Raw genomic sequence first — 21,138 nt, forward strand, 5'->3', positions numbered from 1 at the left:
CTGCCCTCCTATGCCATTGTTTTTACTTAGGATTTTAGAGTTTTCTGTGTGAATTGTTTGCTTAAAGAAAAAGTTATCTCTATATTAGTAACATATTTGAAAATTGGCTTTAAGTGTGAGCTGTGCTGCCACATTTCTGAAAGCTTATGATGAGCCAGAGAGTGCCAAGATAGTCCTACATGAAGGGACCACCAAAGATCCCCTAGCCTGCTCCTGCTGTTCTGTAGGGAGGGGGACCCTTTTTCTGCCAAGGGCCATTTGGATTATTTATCATCACATCACACTGTACACATCCCTATAAAATTGAATTTCAAGTCCTGCCTGTGGTTGCCATGGCAGCACTAGACCAAAAGATTTTACAGACAGCCCGTGAACTGTGGACAGTTCTTCCTTCTCCAAAAGTCACTCAGCTGGTCTGTGGCAGAGCCAGCATCTTAGTGTGGCTTTATGCAGAGCATTTCTCATTCATCCAAGGTGAAAGTCCACAGTCTTATTTAGGATTGCTAGTGACCCTAGAGATCATCTAATCCAGTCCCGTTCTCTCCCCCCCCACCCCCATTTTACTGTTGAGGACAGGAAAATGCAGAAATGCAAATGAAGTGGCCAATGCTTGCTCACATGCTCATACAACTGTCCTTTGATATTGGGTTCTCTGCCTTCAAATTCAGCTCTTCAGCCCATGTCTTAATGAAGGGCCTTGAGATAACTGGGGATGTAGACAGACATAATAGCCATTTTTCACAGTTTTGAAGAGTTTTTTGTTTTGTTTTTATTTTTTCCAAGCAATGAATGGGGTTTAGTGACAGCCCAAGGTCACATAGCTAGGCAATTATTAAGTGTCTGAGGCCAGATTTGAACTCAGGTCCTCTTGACTCCAGGACTGGTGCTCCATCCACTGCACCACCTATCTGCCCCAGAAGAGCTTTAAAGAATGAGAAAGATCAGATTTGGCCTCCTTGGCCCATTGGCCCAAAACCTAGCATATTCAATGGAAACTGGAGGGAGTAAGATGATGGACTGATAGTGGTGGCTGAGTTTAACAGAACAAAAAGCTTCTGAATGTGGTTGCGTGAGGAGAAGGTTGGATCCCCTTTGCCAATAGTCCTTTGATCAAAGACCAAAAGATGACTTATGGGGTAGGTCAGTAGGCACACTGAATAATCAGGGCAGCCCTCTCTTGGTCTCTCCCTTGTCGCTGAACTTTTATCAATTGATTACAATTCTGGAATCTGAAAGGCCATTTTTTTTCCTATATAAAAATCCCCTCAACAACACCATTCTTTTACTTCTGAATCAAAATTCTCCAAAAAAGCTCTAGTTTGGTTTTTTTTTTTCCTAGAGCCTCTAAGCACAGGAATCCAGAAGTATTCCAAGCTCTTTGTAGGTATAGGTTGGTTTTTTGTTTGTTTGTGTTTTTGTTTTTTGCAAGGCAATGGGGTTAACTGGCTTGCCCAAGGTCACACAGCTAGGTAATTATTAAGTGTCTGAGGCTGAATTTGAACTCAGGTCCTCCTGACTCCAGGACCAGTGCTCTATCCACTGGGCCACCTAGTAGTTTGTAAAGGTCTGGAAATTGGTATATGTTTCTAAATCTGTTTTTCTCAAATTCTAATTTTTGTGGAAAAAATAGATATTGGTAGATTCTCTTGGAAAGACATATGCTGTTTTTTTGCTCTTATTTCAGTGATTGGATTCCCTCAAAAATATAGCCCCCACATCTAGGAATCATTTCATAATTTACTAAAATATTCAATGAAGCTACTCAATATAAAAGTATTAAAAATTATAATCTATAACAATAGCTAGTATTTATAATAGCCCTTCAAGTGTTTGTAAAATGCTCTACATCTGTTATCTCATTTGAGCCCCTCAAGTAAAGAAGCAGTTATTATTACTATTTTACAGATGAGGAAACTGAGGGGTAACAGAATTACGGGTCTAGCCCAGCCTTCCGCAGCTGAGGAGGAATTAGACCCAGAGATCTAGCTCCTGCACATCACCCGGTTCTAACAATGTTGTCTTTAATTATTCAGTTCTACATGAGTGATGTGCTGGGTTCTGCACTGAAAACGGAATTGATTTTACAGTGATGCTTTTGATGCCTCATTTAAATGTAGGAGGCAACACGCACAATCTCAGATGACACTGAGTGGGCAAGGTTCCTGCCATGGCTTTTAAGAATCTGAATTGAGGGGCAGCTAGGTGACACAGTGGATAAAGCACTGGCCCTGGAGTCAGGAGTACCTGATTTCAAATCCGGTCTCAGACACTTAATAATTACCTAGTTGTATGGCCTTGGACAAGCCACTTAACCCCATTTGCTTTGCAAAAAAAAAAAAAAAACCCTAAAAAAAAGGAATCTGAATTGAGGGGCAGCTGGGTGCCACAGTGGATAGAGCACCCACCCTGGAGTCAGGAGGACCTGAGTTCAAATCCAGCCTCAGACACTAAAATATCTAGCTGTGTGACCTTGGGCAAATCACTTAATCCCATTGCCTTAAATCAATAAAACTAAAAAGGAAACTTAATTGGAATAAACCCTGTATTAAGGAATGTGAGGAAAGAAGATCAGTTCCACAGAAGCTTAGGAGTAGAATAGTTTCTGAAGAGAAGGTCAGAGTTGATAGAAAGGTAAAGTGAAATTAGAGAACAAAGTAAGAGGTTAATACTTTATTGAAGGGGGTGGCTAGGTGGCACTGTGGATAAAGCCCTGGCCATGGAGTCAGAAGTACCTGAGTTCAAATCTAGCCTCAGATACTTAATAATTATCTAGCTGTGTGGCCTTGGGCAAGCCACTTAACCCCATTGCCTTGCAAAAAAAAAATACTTTACTGCATAGAAGCTATTGATAACAGTGTCAAAAATCATGCACATTAAAGTGAAATTCTCTTGGACCAGGCATGAGACATTGAAAATGGCATGGAACAAAGTGTCCTTCCTAAAAAGAGAAGAGATTAGAGAGTCCTGACCCTCAGTCAAAGACTGTGAAGATGAAGAAAAAGTAAAGTCTGCTAGGTAGGAGTGGTCAGAGAAAACTGATCACAGGACCCCCAAGAGTGGAGTCAGTTAAAGACAGTCGAATTTCAGAAGGGACCAAATTGCAAATCCAGAGAGCATGTTAGGAAGGAATCTGGCTGGTGAGGTTGGGCTAATTATAGCTCAGATTAACAAGAATTACATTCCCAGCCCTTGCAAGTTTTCAGGTGCTTTAAATAGGTCATCTGTCCTAGGAAGCAAGTGCTGCTATCCTCATTCACAAATGAATTGACCAAGGCTTTAAAGGTAAAGTGGCTTGTCCAGCATTGTGTAGGCAGAGAGAGTCTGAAGCAGGGTTAGAACTCTGGTCTTCCTAACTCCAAACTTGACTCTCTGATAATGAATTGAGCTGTGCTGGTGAAGCACCTTCTGTTTACTTATTGTATTGTATGTTGAAGCAACCACATCCCCTTTTTTTTTCTTGCCAGGGCCAAACTCTTTCCAGTCTTTGCCCTTCCATTATCTGAGTCCCTCCTTATTATCTGGGTCCTTCCCTGCTGCCTTCAAACATTTTGCCATTCTCATAAAAATTTGATCCAACTGTCTCCTCAGTCTATCATCCTATATCCTTTCTCATGGGAAAAAAAATGCCTAAGCTCATTGACTCCACTTCTCCCTTCCAGCCTGACCACCCAACTGCTTCTGCTCTGAAGTTGTTTGTTGCTTCTCTTTAGGCTTTCTCTTTTTCAACCTTTCTGCAGTGTTCCGCACATGACTGCTTCCTCCTCTTGGACATGCTTTTCTTTGCATTTTTGGGATACTTCTACTGGTTCTCCTGCTGCTTGTCATAACTTTGCAGGACCATCATCTAGGTCTCCTTCAGAGCTCTTGGATAGAGCTTTATCCTTGCCTTTCTTCTCTCCTCTCCTCCCCTCCCCTCCCTTTCCTTCCCCCTATCTCCTTGTTGTCCTTTCCCCCCTCCATCTTTACTTCCCTCTACCTCATCATAGATCCCATTCACTTCACATGGATTACTCAGATAACCACCAATTTAGCCCTTACTTGTCCCCTGAGCTTTTTCCCCAAGGCATGTCAGGGTCAACACATCCTCTTTCAGACTTCGCAGTTTCCTTGGCACCCAGAGGCAGGACTTTCCTTCTTCAGCCTCCAGCTCCCATATTCAGTCCCCTCTTGAGTGGCACTGATTTTCCCTCCAGCACTTTTCTCAGCATTGTCCTCTTCTCTGTGCTCAGAAGGCCCCCTCCTTCCTAGGGATGTTATTGCCACTCACCCTTCTTGTTGGTCTTCCTGTATTGGTGGCGGGCTGGTCCTCCACCACCAGTCGGATTGACATTCCTCAAGTCTGTGTTTGCTCCAGTCATCTCCAGCCCTTCCAGGCTAGTTGCAGCTTCCCTTTCCACCTTTCCAGACTGATAACCATTGCTCCCCAGCTAACCTTGTTATTCTTGTGGAATGTCAATCCGACTGGTGTTGGACGCTTGCCTTGCCTTGAATGCTTCTTTTCTGAGCTTACCCCTGCTCCCTGTGAAAGGACCTGCCTATATCGCTCTGGTCTGTCATCTGCCCCCTCCAGCCCCTGCTGGTTCCCAGGGTAGCCACCTCTCGAGGGAGAATCCAACAGAGTTAGTACTTCCCAGGGCCTGTCAGCCCACCTCCTTCAAGAGGAGGACCCAAGGGATGTTCTAGGTTCAAAATTGTGACCTGGGTGAGAATTAGATTCTGCCAGTGGAAATTGTGATCTAGCTGACATTATTAGGTGATGGACGTGGAAACCACATGCTCAGGCGCTGTGTTTTTATCCTTCATTTTTGTCCCAGAAAGGGCTGAGAACTCTGTGTGTAGCCTATAGACGGTTCACCCCTGAAGAGTTTGAAGAAGTGGACAAGCGCCTTTTTGATGCCAGGACTGCCTTGCAGCAGCGAGAAGAGAAGCTGATGGAGGCCTTCCACTTCATCGAGAGAGACCTGCTGCTGCTCGGGGCCACAGGCGTGGAAGACAGGTGAGTCAGGGGCTCTCCACTGGTCAGGTCATCCCTGGGGCTGGTCCTATCAGCAAGTTTTGTAGCCTTTGGTCCTTGATCTATAATTCTTGAGTTATAGGGAAGAGAAGAGTATTTTGTTCTCTAAATACTCAGTTACATCTTGAAATTTAAAGTTCTGTGGTAAAAATGAGGTCTTATTGAATCCAGGTGGCTCATTTGACCCTGTGAAGATAGACTTTGAAGATGTGTTTCTCACAATTCAGATACTAAAATTCCAATACAGAGGTTTTGACTTCATCAGGTTCCCACTAATGGTTCATAGTTCTGGCATAACAACACTGATGTCACAGAATAGAGAATTCACATTCTGTTTATTTAGTGAATTTATCAACTGATGGTAGCGTGCCAGCCTAATGGGGCCTTGTGGCAAATGGTCTTGGTTCTCTTTTCAGGCTTCAAGATAAAGTGAGAGAAACCATTGAAGCCTTGCGTATGGCTGGCATCAAAATCTGGGTACTTACTGGAGACAAACATGAAACTGCCATCAGTGTGAGTTTGTCATGTGGACATTTTCATAGAACCATGAACATCCTTGAACTGGTCAACCAGAAATCAGACAGTGAGTGTGCGGAGCAGCTGAGGCGACTGGCCCGAAGGTATTGTGGGTGCCAAGCACCCCCACACACCCCACAACCTGTTTGACAGTCTGTGGTGGGGCAGGTCCTCTACTGGGAAGCAAAGTCCTCACCTCCTGTTGGCTCCCCACAAGCCATTGATCTTCCCCAGGTGCCCCAGCGGGTCTGTGTGGCAGATCTTGGTGTGTGGATTGATGGATTTGCATTCTTCAAAGGGAGCTTGATCTGTGGGTAGGGTTTTTGAAATAGGGAGGGGGGGCCCTGACCACTGTGGTGGTTCACCGAGCTCTTCTGGACAAGGGGGTTCTTTGCATTGAGTTTCTTAAATACTGTTGTTTCCCTGCTGCCATCCAGAGATTACTGTAATAATGTACAATTAAATGTGCTGGTGTTTCCAAGCCCAGATGGTTTGGATTGAGCTGTCGACAGTGATTCAGGCTAATGTGGGTGTGTTCCACCTGTGGGTTCATTCCAATTCAGCCACTAGTATTTATTAAGGGCTTGGTACTGATAGGAGTCCTTTCTATTCAGACAAGTTTGTCATTAAAGGGAGCTCAGGAATGACTGCTTGCAGGAGACAATTTAGCTGAGAACTCTCAGGGATGGGGACGCTAGATTGCCAAAGTACATAGGGTGGGGGTTGGGTGGGGTGGGAAGTAAGGGGCAAGAAAAACAGGAAGGGAGCTGTGAGCCAGCTTCTGGAGGGTTCTCATAGCCAGAAGAGCTTGTGCCTGTCCCAGTGTTCATTGAAGAAATAGGGGTTGGCATTGATAGTCTCTGGGATCAAAAGCAGACCTCTTAGTTTACTGAGGAAGAAGGGGAATGGGGGACCTTGCTTAGGCCACATAGGAAGTATAGTCTCTGATGGGGTTCAAGCCAGGTACCCTAACTAGGGTTCCTTCTATGCCATCCTCTCCTGGTGTAGACATCTGTTATCAGGTTTAACAGGTGCTTGTCCAGCCTGTACTCAAGACTGAATTATATCTCTAGTTGTGGAGCAGAAATTTTGTTCTATACCATAAAATTTCAGGGAGTCACTAAGTATGATCAAGTGGGAGGAGTGGGCCTGTTAGACCTAGTAAAGGTCAGCTCTGATTAGCAGTGGCAGGGCTCGATGGTCTGGCTCTCCACAGCCTCCTGCCTCGTCAGGGGATTCTCCCTGGTGTTCCCTCTGGTGTCTTTCAACCATGGTCCTAGGAGCTGGAAGTGGCCCCCCAGTGTTCCAGGGGGCTCAAGACCACTGAGAATGACTCCTCAGGGTGACTAGAAGTGGTGATAGCTCTGTTCCGACCCCTCCTCAGGGGCTGGAGTGTGTGGCAAGCCCCTCAGCTAGGCTAGCAGAAGGGCTGGGGGCACTGGAGCTTCTTCAAGGGTCGTCACTAGAACCAGAGCCTTCAGGTGAAAATGCCAATGTTTTCTTCTCCAGAATCGCTGAAGACCATGTGATCCAGCATGGGCTGGTGGTAGACGGGAGCAGCCTTTCTCTGGCTCTGAGAGAGCATGAGAAGATCTTCATGGACGTGTGCAAGAGCTGTTGTGCTGTGCTCTGCTGCCGCATGGCCCCCCTCCAGAAGGCAAAAGTAGGTGCTGCCAGGGGCCCTTTCAGTCACAGAACCTTGTTGAAAGGAGAGGCAGGAGCTTTGCCGTAGCATAGGCTGGGCGTATGGGAGACAGACTCATCAGGCGACAGACCCTCACATTTTTCCCTGACTTGGCAGTGTGGTCAGTTTTTGTTACATGTACATTTTACTTTTCTCAACCTATGAATTTTAAATAGCAGAGAATAAAAGCTGAACCAGTCCATCTTCACTAAGGAAGTTCTTTTTTCTTGGTCCCCAGAAAGTATATTCAATTTAATTCTGCAGTACAAAAGACAATGTGTTAGAGAACAGGAAGTTTTCAGAGACTAGATAGGACAGTTTGATGTCTGTAGTGCTAAGTGCCAGTGATACCAAGGGATCCAAGGTTCCAGGGCCAGAGTGACCAAGGGGAGTCAGGGAGCTGGAAGGATCAGAAGGGGAGCAGAGTCTGGGGCACAGCAAGCCCTGGACAGGATGGGAGTTGGAGCCAGGACTCAGGCCCGACCTTAGCCTCCCTTGCTGGGCTGAGCCTGGCCAAGGGCCTGCCCTGCAGCCAGTGCCGGGACAGTGGCAGGTTCCCCCTCTACAACGGAGTCATTGGAGGGGAGCTTGGCTATGTAGGAGAAATGCTCCTGAGACAGAGGAGTTGAGCCCACCTCCCAGGATGTGCTTTCAGGCTAAAGTGAGCTAGAGTTCCACAGGGAGAGGGGAGGTGCTGTGAAGCCAAAAGAGGAATGCTCAAAGAGCTTCAGGAGCCAGCCTCAGAGAGCACCCCTTTTGTAGTCTCATATTTTAGGTATTTTTTTTAATTTAACAAAATAATTTCATTGAAAATTTATAATTGTAGTGAAATTCCACATTATGAAGTGGAATTATGCAAATGCATTATATTCTCACTTGACTCTGAAACTTTGATTAAAAATTGAAACCAATTACGAACACCTTAAACTATATGTGTTCTTGCAGTTATGTGAAAAACCCTTTTGAAATCATGTGGCAAGCTTTCCATTTGTTTTTTTCCTAATCCTAAAACTTTTGAAATTGCTTACTGTACTTGTAGAGTTTTGAGCCTGGATTTTCCTACTAATGTCAAGTTATTCCAGAGCTTGGCCAAGGGCCTTAGAGCCCTGGATCTAGACCTAGAAGGGGCCTTGGGCCCACTGGTCAGTAAAGGAGCAGACTGAAGATGAGCTCATGGCTAGATTGGAATCAAGTCCCCTGACTTTAGGGCTCTCTCCCCCAGGCCCTGAGCTGCCTCATTTGGGGGCCTTCTTGTAGTCTCAGTATTTTGCCCATTTTAGAGCTGTGGAAACTGCGGAAGACAGAAGTTGAGTGACTTGTCCAGAGTCCCCCAGTCAGTGGGTATTTGTAACAGATCTGAACTCAATTCCCTGCAGCCCCACCAGCTGCCTTTAAGATGACATTTATGCCTAAGGACTGGCTAGACTTCTTCCACCTTCTGGAATTGACATAATCTCACTGAGAGATTTTGAGAACATTCCAACAGGTTCCCAACTTCTCAGAGTTAACTGTGAGTCTAGACATTTGAAGAATTTTTGTTTATGAAATCCTAGGATTTGTAAATGAGAAGAAATTTTTATGTTGTTGAGTAAACCTAATTTTGTGTATGGAAAGAAAAGAAGTAGTTGCATTTTGGAAATACTATCTTCATATTTTGTCTCTAAAATTTATTCTGGCCTAATATCTATAATTTCATATTGCTTCTTCTCTCAAGTTCTACTGTTTCTCAGATATATATATACCTAAAAAATGTAAATGTGTTTCCTTGGATAATCTGATGGTTTATAGAATTAAGGACTATTTTAGTATTTATTTCTCCAGAAAAGCAGGCTGTACTGGCTTGATGATTCACATCTTGCCTCAGTACTAAGTTGAAATTTATTAAGTAATTAAAAAATTTTCCCTTTTCAGGTAATAAGACTAATAAAAATCTCTCCAGAAAAGCCTATAACATTGGCTGTTGGTGATGGTGCTAATGATGTAAGCATGATACAAGAAGCGCATGTTGGCATAGGTAACTGACTTTTTATTAATTTTTTAAGTTGATATGTTTCCAAATACGAAATTAAGACTGAAGCCACATGAGTAAGCTTGTCACCTGTCAAAGCTTTGTTCTCATTAGTATGTTGTAGCTAAAATACTTGTTTTGAATTTTCCTTGAATATTCTCTATTTCTTAAAGAATTTCTGATCCAAGGGGCGGTTAGGTGGCGTAGTGGATAGAGCACCTGCCCTGGAGTCAGGAGTACCTGGGTTCAAATCCGGTCTCAGACACTTAATAATTACCTAGCTGTGTGGCCTTGGGCAAGCCACTTAACCCCATTTGCCTTGCAAAAAAAAAACCTAAAAAAAAATTCTGATCCAAATTAGAGGATACCAACTGATGTAGTACATTAAATTGTAATGTAATTATAGATATGGACTGAATCTGGGATTTCTTGAGCACAGGGAGTCTGGAGAAGCAAGCCCCCAGTAGGTGAAGGGACCACCAGCACGGGTCTGCAGGAGGGCTGGGGGCTCCAAAATCACAGTGCCACCTTTCCCACAGGTGGAGCATTTGGCAGGTTTCAGAATTCTTTAATAAGTTTTTACAATTCATCCTTAGAATTTTAAGATTTTTGTGGTCTTTTTCATAAAGCTTTTTTTTTTTTTTTTAGATTTTTGCAAGGCAAATGGGGTTAAGTGGTTTGCCCAAGGCCACACAGCTAGGTAATTATTAAGTGTCTGAGACCGGATTTGAACCCAGGTACTCCTGACTCCAGGGCCGGTGCTTTATCCACTACGCCACCTAGCCGCCCCTCATAAAGCTTTAAGATGAAAGAAAATGGTATGAGACCACAATACAGATGAGTCACACGTAAAAGCCCTCTAGCTTTAAGAACATGAACTTCGTTCTTAATTCTTTTTTATTTTTATCTAAATCAACCCTTTTAGACCAGATACTGCTACCCATAATAATGAGTATAATAAACTCATGATAATAACTTTTAAAATGTACAGAGATATGGGATGTGAAAATGATTCGCTATCTAAAATAACCTTCCAATCTGACCAGTCTCTCAGGTGGTTATAGGCTCATGGAAGGGACCTTTGGGGCTGTCTGTCTAGTCCTTGTCTTAGATCTTTCAGATGAGGAAACAGAGAATACAGGGCACCCAATTAGCTTTGGAGGTGGGATTTGAACCCAGGCCCTCTGATTCACATTGAAGCCACAATAAAGCCCAAGTTGTTAGCGTATGGGCTTTCCCCTTTAGGGTCCCCCCGCCCACTTCCAGCACTTTCTGGACCTAGTCCTTTTCTGGGACTTCCCAGTTGCTGAGCCACCCCTCTTCCCACCAAACTATTCTATTTATTTTGTATTGATTTTGAATGAGAGGCAGCTTAGCACAGTGGGTAGAGTTGTATTTGTAGTCAGGAATTAATCTCCCACCATTGATTAGGCTCCTGCTGCCAGCCTGACAAGCCTTGGCCTCGCTCCCAAGGATCTGTGCAAGATCAAGTGGAGATAAGCAGTAGTGGGAGGGAAATGGCTTCACTGGAAGGAAAACCAAGAAAACTGAGAAAAGCTCCTTGCAGAAGATTAGATTTTTAGATACAACTCAAAGGAAGGCAGCAAAGCCAGGCAATCGAGATCAAGGTGGAGAGAATGTCAACAAAGCCAAAGAAACTTTCTGAACCAGAAGAGGGAGTGTTTGCTCTGTGGAGCAGCAAAGAGGCTAATGTCTTGGGTCTCTGGATGGAAGGAAGGTTAGGGAGAAGAGGAGGTGACAAAGGATCTTGGAGGTAGTAAAGAGCCACCAGAGTTTATGAAAGGGGCAGGAGGAGCGACGTGGCCCAGTCTGGGCTTTAGGAGAATCATTTGGACAGCTGAGCAGAGCCAGGACTGGAATCTGTAGAGATTTTAGGTAGCTAGGATATGATGAGGGACCGACCTATACAAGGATGATGTAGTATATGGGGTGTGGAGCGGGGTGCAGTTACTGGCACCATAGTGCATAAAGCCCCAGGCCTGTAACCAAGAAGACCTTGGGTTCAGATCCAGCCTCAGACACTAGCTGTCTCACCTGGGTAAGTCATTAACCCTGTTTGCCTCGAAATGATCTCGAGAAAGAAATGGTGAAGCACTCCATTTTCTGGACCAAGAATATCCCAAATGGGATCATGAAGAGTTCAACCTGACTGAAATAACTAGACAACAGTGTTAGAGAAGGAAGTATATAAAAGAGATGTTAGGAAGGCAAAATCAATAGGACTTGGAACAGACTAGATATTCACAGTAAGAAATTGAAGATGTAAACTTGGGTGACTGAAAGTTTGGTGGTGCCCTTGATGACGAAAGTTGACAAGTTGTGTTTAAATTGTCTACCAGATGTCTAATAAGCATTTGAAGATGTGAGACTGAAAGTAGGAGCTTAGCAAATCCATTTAAGGATTATCACCATAAAGATGATCAGTCAATTCATGAGAGCTGATGAGATCACCAAGAGGCCTAGGATAGAAGAGAAGAGGGTCTGGACATTGATTCAGGGACTATAGCTGGTCAGCACTTGACTCCTGGACAAAGATCCAACAGTTGGTAAACATCAATGAAGTTAAGCACCAAGGATACCGAGACAGAGACAGGCCCTACTCTGAAAGAGTCTAATGGGAGAGACAACAAAGCCAAGGATGCTTCGAACCTTCGAGCAGTACAGGATGGACCTGGGGTCAGGAGGACCTGAGTTCAGAGCCAGCCTCAGCCACTCACTACTTGGGGGATCCTGGGCAAGACAAATGAAAATGATCATAGTTCCTACCTTCCAGGTTGTCATAGAGATCAAATTCTGTGCTTTAGCTGAGGACCTGGCCCAGAATAGATTCTTAAAATGGTAGCTATTATTACTAACCATATGCAGGGAAGATATGCAGAATTAATTGGAGTTAGCCAAGAGAGATAGAGACAGAGAGTGTGCACTAGCCTTAAGTCACAAAGAAAGAGAGAAAGAAGGTCAAGGAGAAAATAATAAATAGTGTCAGTGGTTGTCAGGAAGTATGAGATTAGAGAAAGTCTTTTAGATTGGATTATTAACTTTGAAAAGAGCAGAGAGAGGAAGTGGCCTTGGCTATTGTAGATGACCATCTCAAGTTGTTGATCCATGAAAGGGAGGAGAAATATGCCACAACATTAGCCAGGATGGATGAAAGGAAGAAGCTGTTAGGGAGAGAGTGAAGATAAGGGGATGGCAGAGGTGCTGATCTGCTAGAGGATATGGGAGATGATAAGATTCCTCATGCAGGTAAAGGAAAAAGGCCAACTAATCATAGGATGGGAGGAGCAGGTGGTGCTGGAAGGCAGTGTGAGATGAGAGGGAGGTTCCTGGTGAAGGTGAGTGAGGAGGGGAAACAAGGCTGTTGTAGGAACAATGAAAAGGTCTGGGCAAAGGTGCCTGGGGGAGTTGTCGTGTGGTCCCCTTTTGTTTTGGTCCAGCAGGTCAGACTTCAGTAGGAAGAATCCCCAGACTGCTGGGTGACTTAGAAGAGCTACTCCTTAACCTCTTCTAAAGTGTATCTCTGTGTATTTTGTTCCACATCTCTCAGTTGCTTCTTCATCTGTTCTGAGGGACAGCAGCTCTGCACCAGGCCACTCTGTCAGACTCTTAGAGTGACCTTCCTCTTCAGGGCCACTCCATTGCTTCCTAATTTTTAAACCTTCTGAGTAGAGACTGTAAAGTGATATTCCTTGATAATAGACTGAGTTCCTTGAGGGCAGTGGCAGAGTCTTTATTTTTTCCTTTCTTCAGAGCCTGACTCAAGCAGGGATGTAGTCAAGGCTTATGATGAGTTGGTGTGTCGCATAAACTGGCATTTTAATCCTATAATGAAATATAGCAGTAACAACATTATCCTCTTTTGGTCCTGTTCAAAGCTTTTGTCTATAGGACAATTGTTTACGAACTTGTCTCAGGCAGCCATTGTGTTTGGAGACAAGTGGTCCTGTTGTTTAAGCCCATTTTAGGCTGAGGATGGAGGATGGAAAGTTCAGTTGGAGTCCCAGAAAAGCTCCAGGCTTCAGTCACACACCAACCTACAAGTGCTACATCCTTAGAGACCAAAGTATTTGTTACTGTCATGAAAAGTGACCTGGACTGATTCTTTTTTTTTCTATTACAGGTATTATGGGAAAAGAAGGAAGACAGGCTGCACGAAATAGCGACTATGCAATTGCAAGATTTAAATTCCTTTCCAAATTGCTCTTTGTCCATGGCCATTTTTATTATATTAGAATAGCAACCCTTGTACAATACTTTTTTTATAAGGTAAACAGTGAGGCAATTAGTAATTTATAAAATTTGGGTGGGTCACGTTATGTGTCATTATATAGAAGGAGCCTGATTTTAGTACAAACTGTTCTAAAGGGACTTTCTTTTATAAAGAGTATCTTTTGTGGGGCAGCTAGGGGGCACAGTGTGGATAGAGCACTGACCCTGGAGTCAGGAGGACCTGAGTTCAAATTTGGTCTCAGATACTTAATAATTACCTAGCTGTGTGACTTTGGGCAAGTCACTTAACCCCATTGCCTTAAATAAACAAAATTTTTTTTAAAAAGAGTACCTTTGTAATATATTTATAAATATATTTAGAACATATGATTGTAGCCTGAACCAGCAATGGCATTTTATTTGATAGTAAATAGTTTGAACCTATAATTTTCTATTATTCATAGGTAACCCCCACCTTCCATTCAGGTTGTATTCTAAATGTTCATTTACTTATTACTAATGGTATTTTATTTTTCCCTCAATTACATGCATAAAACAATTTTTAGCGTTTTGGGGGTGTGGTTTTTTTTCAAATGTCCCTTTATAAGTTGGTCAGTTGAAACTTAAAATCCTTTTCCCATAACAATGCCATAAGATTTGTTGCTTAGTCTTAGGCCAGTGCAGAAAAGCCAGTCAGCCTGTAATGAACAAGTTGTAAGAATTTTAATAGCATGTTCATGATAGCATTTCCATAGGTTAGGAAAAGGGTTCTCTCCTTTGTGGTCTTCCCTGCTGAGGGTCAGCAAGGGCAAGGATTGCCCCATTCCCAGCCAGTATGGGGGACTTTGACTTAGTAGCTTTCTAGCTTAATAGGGGGTTCCAGCAGGGTTTGAGGGAGTGGGCAGAAGGAAGGTTGCCTGGAGCACAAGGGGCCACTCTCTCTGGCAGGCATCTTCAGGTTGCCTGGCCCTCAAGCCAACCTAGGAAGAGAAGCTCTGAGTGGGGTGGAGTGGGCTCTGGACTGTCTGGATGAGAACCCAGGGTCGAGAGCTTCCACCAACACCCAATGAGTGTTCCCCACTCTAGGTGAGGAGCACCTGGAGGGATGAAAAAGGAACAGAGGAAACTTCCCATTTACAGCCCACCAAGCACAAAATGCTTGCTGCATTGCCTGTAGATTACCATTTTAGTGCAAGGAATCCTAAAAGAGGAGAGCCCTGACTTAGCTGCCCCTCTAAAGGAGCCTCCTGGGCGGGGGGGGGGGGGGCTACTCAAGGTGAGAAGACCATGCACATATCTATAAGGAGGTGATGGCAGCTTCTTAAGAATGATGATACTTGTTTATCTGTTGGATGTATAACTGAATTTTTTTTTTATATTTTTTAAGTTGAGACATGGTAATTATAAGACTGTATTTTGTGGAGGAAAAAGACCATATACTTTCTGTGGTCATGTCAAAATTCTGAAAGTACCTAGCAAAAATTAAAAAATTAAGGAGATTTGAATTCCAGCCTTTGCTGGCTCCTATAAATGGAAATAATTGACCAATAATTGACCAATTTTTCACTATCCAAAATTATTCAGACCTCCCCAGCTAGTCATTTGCACACATTTTCATTCCTCACTATCTGACCAGTTTTTATTTTGTTTATTTTAGAAAATTGTTCCAAATACTAAGATACAGAGATTTTTATTAAATATATCTAGTATTACTTATTTAAATACTCTGGTTTTGTACTAAATATTTCTAATGGAAAATTCTCTTTTCATCTTGCTTTCCAGAATGTGTGTTTTATCACACCCCAATTTTTATATCAGTTCTATTGTTTGTTTTCACAACAAGTAAGTAAATAGGTATAAGTTGTGCTTTATCCTCTTTAGTAATAACTGACATTTATTAGAGTTTTAAGATTTGTAAAACACTCTATACATGTCTTCTCATTTGATTCTGACAATGAACCAGCAAAGTGATTATGATTTTCAATATACGACTGCACTGGGATCTCACTAACCTAATGTTCTCTCTAGTGGTAGTAAATTGGAGCCCATCCTGGGGGACCCTCTGGGATCTCCCAGGCCTTGCTTCTCCCCACAAGATCAGTTCATCTTCTCTTCCTGTCAGACATTTTTTTTTATAACATCTTTTATTCCTATTTTTCATAGTTCCTCATTGGCACTTTATTTCAACCTGCCCATAAACCAGAATATAACTCTATTGCTTTCTGTGTAAGATTCATTTTTTTTTAACTCTTCAGAATCTTGTACTCCACGTCACCAGCAATAGCATTAGGTTATTGATATTAAAAAATGGGTGTAAACCTTGGGGTCATTAAAGTTGATTTGCAATTTTCCAAAGATAATCTAGCCAATGGGAGTGGGCTTAAATGAGCCTTCATGATCCTTTCATCTCAGAATGTATGATTTTACAATTGTAGGACCATTACAAAGATGACATGAGATAATGTATATAAAATATTTAATAAAATTGAAAACACTAAATCACAGGTTCTTTGAATTTATTCATTAAAATTTTTTGGTAACTGGCAGCTAGGTAGCACAGTGGATAGAGCACCAGCCCTGGAATCAGGAGTATCTGGGTTCAAATCTCAGACACTTGATATGTACTTTCTGTGTGACCTTGGGCAAGTCACTTAACCCCATTGCTCAACCAAAAAACAAAACAAAAAAGTCAGGAAAAGTTTTTGGTAACTTTTGATATAATTTTTTTCCGTTGTAATCTTACATGTTTTATTGAATGTATTTGAACCTTATTCTAAGAAGGGGTCCGTAGGCTTTACCAGACTGCCCAAAGGGTCCATGATACATGAAAAGTTAAGAACCTTTGTACTAACTATAATGTTATTACATAGAAATGATTGATAATACCTCTGTAATTTAACATCTCACAAATATCCATATGTTTTTGTTTCTAGACACTGTATGACAGCGTTTACCTGACTTTATACAATATTTGTTTCACTTCCTTACCTATTCTGATATATAGTCTTTTGGAACAGCATGTACATCCTCACGTCTTACAGAGCAAACCTACTCTATATCGGTAAGGACATTCCCTTTCTTAAGTAATAGAAGCAAGTTGGGTGTGTGTCTGTGTCTGTGTTCAGTTGTCTTTTAAGGCCATTCCTGATTTTTCCAGTTTTTTCATGAAGATAATTAGCTTATATATCAGTATTGCAGAAAAATAATTTATTCCAATAAGAGACATTTAATTTTTAATCTTATGGAAAAGTCATCATATTTATAGCTCTAGTACTATTTTTTTTTCAAAGTAAAACAATTATATTGACATTTATTTGTTTAAAAAAATTCACAGACTCCAAAATAAGGATCCCTGGAGTAGCAGATCACTAGGAAAGCCAGAGTACAAGAGGGTCTCTTTTATTTGGTTGAGGGGGGAGAAGGGAGGGGGACTGTGGATTAGCTTCAACATTATTAAGGAAAGCTTTTTTCCTCTATAGCTTTTCATCTGTTTTAAAAAGGCAAAATAACAAGAATGAGAATTCAAGTATAGTGCAAATGTTTGATGCAACTAATTGGTTTCAAAGCAATTGAACCAAGACAGTTTTTTTTTTAATTTTGTTTTTTTTCCCAATTAAATGCAAAAATAGTTTTCAACATTCATCTTTTTGCATACTTTTGAGTTCTGCATTTTTCTACCACCTTTCCTTTCCCTCTCCTTGGTAGTGAACAGTCTGAAATAAGTACATGTACAAATGTGTTTAACATATTTCTATATTAGTCATGTTGGGAATTAGAATTAAGCAGTGTGGGGGGTGGCTAGGTGGCGCAGTGGATAGATCACTGGTCCTGGAGTCAGGAGTACCTGAGTTCAAATCCGGCCTCAGACACTTAATAATTACCTAGCTGTGTGGCCTTGGGCAAGCCACTTAACCCCATTGCCTTGCAAAAACTTAAAAAAAAAAGAATTAAGGAGTGTGCTTTGTTCCACATTCAGATTCATAATTGTTGTTGTTCTCTGGATGTGGATGCCGTAATAGGCTCTCATGGTTGTCTTTGTTCACTGAACTCTACTGAGGAGCTTCATCCATCACACAATGTTGCCATTAATGTGTACAGTGTTTTCTTGGTTCTGTGAGGCTCTCCAGACTTTTCTAGTCTAGCTATTCATGATTAGTTCAGCCATTCCCCAACTGATGGGCACCCCCTCAATTTCCAGTTTTTTTCCACTCTGTTACAAATATTTTCTTTGGAATCCACACCTAGTAGTGGTATTGCTAGATCAAAGGGTAAGCCCAGTTTGATTCCCCTAAATGACTCAAGGCAGTTTTTGTTTTTGGTTTTTTTTTTTTTAGATTAAAAGGTACTTTAAAATTTTTCCCCAGATGCTAGGGAATTTTGTAGGTTATCCTGTTCCTCAAGGTCAGGGATACTTAAGATACCAGATCATTTTGTGTTTTAAATGGTGGTCCAAAGTGAGGACAGTCCAAAATAGTAATCAGTCAAAAACAGAACCACAGGCTGCAGAAGTCACCAGCAGAGTGGTGATAGTATCCTAGTTGAGACTTTTGGGGATGAAACTAGGAATAAAGATGCCAGTAGCCCTTTAAAACATCATGATGTGGATCCCATGAGACTGTCAGTCTCCCTGCTCAACTGCCAACAAAGAGTTGTAATTCTATCTGTTTGACAAGATGATAAAATTTGCAAAGAAATTTATAAGACTCTTCAAATTAAATTTTTAGTACTGATTACTTCATTTAAAGAGGAAAACCATGTTGGAAAATATAACTGGGGGTAATCAAACAGGTTGTAGACTACACAGAAATCTCGCAGCTATATGCGACTATATTCAAGGAGAAAGTTGCTAGGAATGCCATCACAGAAAGTATATAGTTTTCTCATATACCCCCCCCACACTAGACCAGCTCTACTAAGTTTATAACTTATAACCTGAATATTGTCCTTTAAAAAAACAAAACGTCTCAGCTCTCACAGGTTAGACAAGGTTCTCACAGGACTATTACAACCTGAATGCTTTAGTTATCATAGATTTTGATTTGTGGAGTTTTAACTGGTGAGATTTTGCTATATCTATTGTGGATCGAGTTGAAAAAAAGTGTAGCTTAGGTAAAGTTGAAAAGGAAATTCGAAGGGGTGGCTAGGTGGCACAGTGGATAAAGCACCGGCCCCAGAGTCAGGAGGACCTGGTTTCAAATCCCGTCTCAGACACTTAATAATTCCCTAGCTGTGTGGCCTTGGGCAAGCCACTTAACCCCATTTGCCTTGCAAAATCCTTTAAAAAAAAGAGAGAGAGATTCAATATGCAATTAATAAAATAGCTTAGATCTGGACTATGAGCTATCAGTGACCCCCCCCCAAAAAGGGAAATGGATAAAGGAATGGACTTCAATAAAGTCTATTAGCATATTCTAAGGATATTTACCTTCTTTGAGTTGGCTTAAACATTTTAGAAACTACCTTATCTGCAGACACTTGTTCTTCTTTGCCTTGGTGAGGTGCAGAAGCAGAAAACTCAATTGTAAATTTTTCTGGAGGATATATTAGAAGATTCTGATCAGATTGACCTCATAATAACTTTGACAAGCATAGAGGTGAAAAAATCAAGTTTTCAGGAAGCTTGTTATGAAAATTGTTCAACTGGGTCATCCTAAGAATATTTAAAGATGAAATGAGGAGGAAGAAAATAAATGGACAAATGGAAGAGATCTGTCTGCAATTTGAAAACAAAAATTTTAAGTGTTCAAATAATACTTGCTCTCTTTTTTACATTGTTATCACTTGCCAGTGACTTTGTCCCCATCCCCTCTCTTGTTAGAACCTTCCTTTGAAACAAATAAGTATAGTCAGACAAAACATATACTTTACCATGTCTGAAAATGTCATATCCTATACCTCACCATTTTCTGCCAAGAAGTGCTCAGTGATTGTACTGAAGTCAGGATTGCATTGATCAGACTCTGATGTACTTGAGAGTTGTTCCCTTAAGTTATTGTAAGCTTGCAAATTACTCTTCCATATCTGATTATTTCATTCTTTCTACAAGTCATCAGATACATATTATCCCAAGTTTCTCTGAATTTTCTTTAGTTTTCATTTTTAGAGTACAATATTGTATTTCACTAATATACTCTAGTTTATTCTATCATTTCCTAATCACTGGACATACTATTTTCCATTGGGGTCTTTGCTACTGCAAGAAATGCTGCTGTAAGTATTTTAGTATATTTGGGACCTTTCCTTCTATCTGTGACCTCTTAGTGGGGGTAAAGGTCTAATTGTGATATTGCTGAATAAAATGGTTTTAGTTTCATCCCAAATTGTGATTTCCCATCTATCATTTGCCAGTTTAATATTTTTTCTCTTCTCTAAAATGATGAGCTTGAGGTTAAAATCCAGAATTGTTTTAATGTTTTTGTTTTTGTTTTTTCACTTTGGGTAATTTTTTTGAACATTATTTCATGTTATTGTTAATACCTTGTGTTTCTTCTTTTGAAAATGGTCTGTCCATATCAAAACCACCATTTTCTAAGGAATGACCTTTAATGCTATATGTGCGACATACCACTTGCTCCATCACTGATGGTATTGTGTACAAAGTTGGGTCCTTGGTGACACAGGGTGGGGTGGGAATGACTGATAGCTGATCACTGACAAAGGTGAGGTCAGCTTCTGAAGCCCAGGGCTGCGTGGGAACACTGCTTCAACGTATCAGGGAAGGAGTGATAGGGTCCAGGGACCCTCACCTAGAGCTGCACTCTTCTATTGACGGCCTCTCCTTCCCCAGACAGGGTAGGTGGGCTGACTCTCGGTTGTACCTTGTGGTTTCCCATGGCTAGTCTACTTTATTGAGCCTGCATCTCTGCTGTGATGTCGCTGACAGGCTTCATCTATTCTTGTTGGGGAGAAGCTGCAGCCTATTTGGCACCCATCATGTTCCTCTGTTGCTTCTTGTACCTTCTGCTTTGGAAATTGTGATGTTTCAAGATGCAAAAATATCACCGGGATTGCAATTTTTAAAATATAAATATTTTATTTGTTTTCCAGTTACATACAATAGTAGTTTCCACCAATCATATTTTTGCAAGTTTTTGAATTTTACAATTTTTTTTTACAATTTTTTACAATTTTCCCCCTCCCTTCCCCACAGAAGGCAATCTAATTTTCCATGCTCTATACAAATCAAAATTGAATGTGTTGAGAGAAAAAAAAATATCCTTGTGGAAGAAAGAAAATAACAGAAATAGCAAAACCTTGTACATAGGACATCTTTTTTTTTTTTTAATTGAAGATAGGGGGTGGCTAGGTGGCGTAGTGGATAAAGCACAGGCCCTAGAGTCAGGAGTACCTGGGTTCAAATCCGGTCTCAGACACTTAATAATTACCTAGCTGTGTGGCCTTGGGCAAGCCACTTAACCCCATTTGCCTTGAAAAAAACTAAAAAAAAATTGAAGATGATGAACTTTGTTCTTCATTTAAATTCCATATTTATTTCTTTGTATACAGATGATATTCTCCATACAGATACCCTAAAATTGTGCTTGATTGTTGCACTGATGGAATGAGTAAATCCTTCCAGATTGATCATCGCCCCCATGTTGCTGTTAGGGTGTACAGTGTTTTTCTGATTCTGCTCATCTTGTTCAGCATCAGTTCATGCAAATCCTTCCAGGCTTCCCTGAATTC

The 21,138-nt window shown here is 41.5% G+C and overlaps 1 protein-coding gene across 10 annotated transcripts in view; it reads left to right on the top strand.

Moving 5' to 3' along the window:
* ATP11B (ATPase phospholipid transporting 11B (putative)) overlaps positions 1 to 21,138 on the top strand; it is a 151,067-nt gene that overhangs the window by 103,192 nt on the left and 26,737 nt on the right. For all 10 annotated transcript variants that reach the window (XR_012469335.1, XM_074191008.1, XM_074191013.1 and 7 more), the window contains exons 18-24: positions 4,815 to 4,996; positions 5,431 to 5,634; positions 7,040 to 7,193; positions 9,126 to 9,228; positions 13,364 to 13,509; positions 15,235 to 15,294; positions 16,386 to 16,513. Coding sequence is in view for 9 of the 10 variants with exons in the window: in XM_074191008.1 (XP_074047109.1) it covers positions 4,815 to 4,996; positions 5,431 to 5,634; positions 7,040 to 7,193; positions 9,126 to 9,228; positions 13,364 to 13,509; positions 15,235 to 15,294; positions 16,386 to 16,513 (977 nt within the window). In the remaining variant the exon portion in view is untranslated. The remainder of the gene's footprint in view (positions 1 to 4,814; positions 4,997 to 5,430; positions 5,635 to 7,039; positions 7,194 to 9,125; positions 9,229 to 13,363; positions 13,510 to 15,234; positions 15,295 to 16,385; positions 16,514 to 21,138) is intronic.

The sequence above is a fragment of the Macrotis lagotis genome, chromosome 6, assembly GCF_037893015.1.
Source record: "Macrotis lagotis isolate mMagLag1 chromosome 6, bilby.v1.9.chrom.fasta, whole genome shotgun sequence".
Lineage (NCBI taxonomy): Eukaryota > Metazoa > Chordata > Mammalia > Peramelemorphia > Peramelidae > Macrotis > Macrotis lagotis.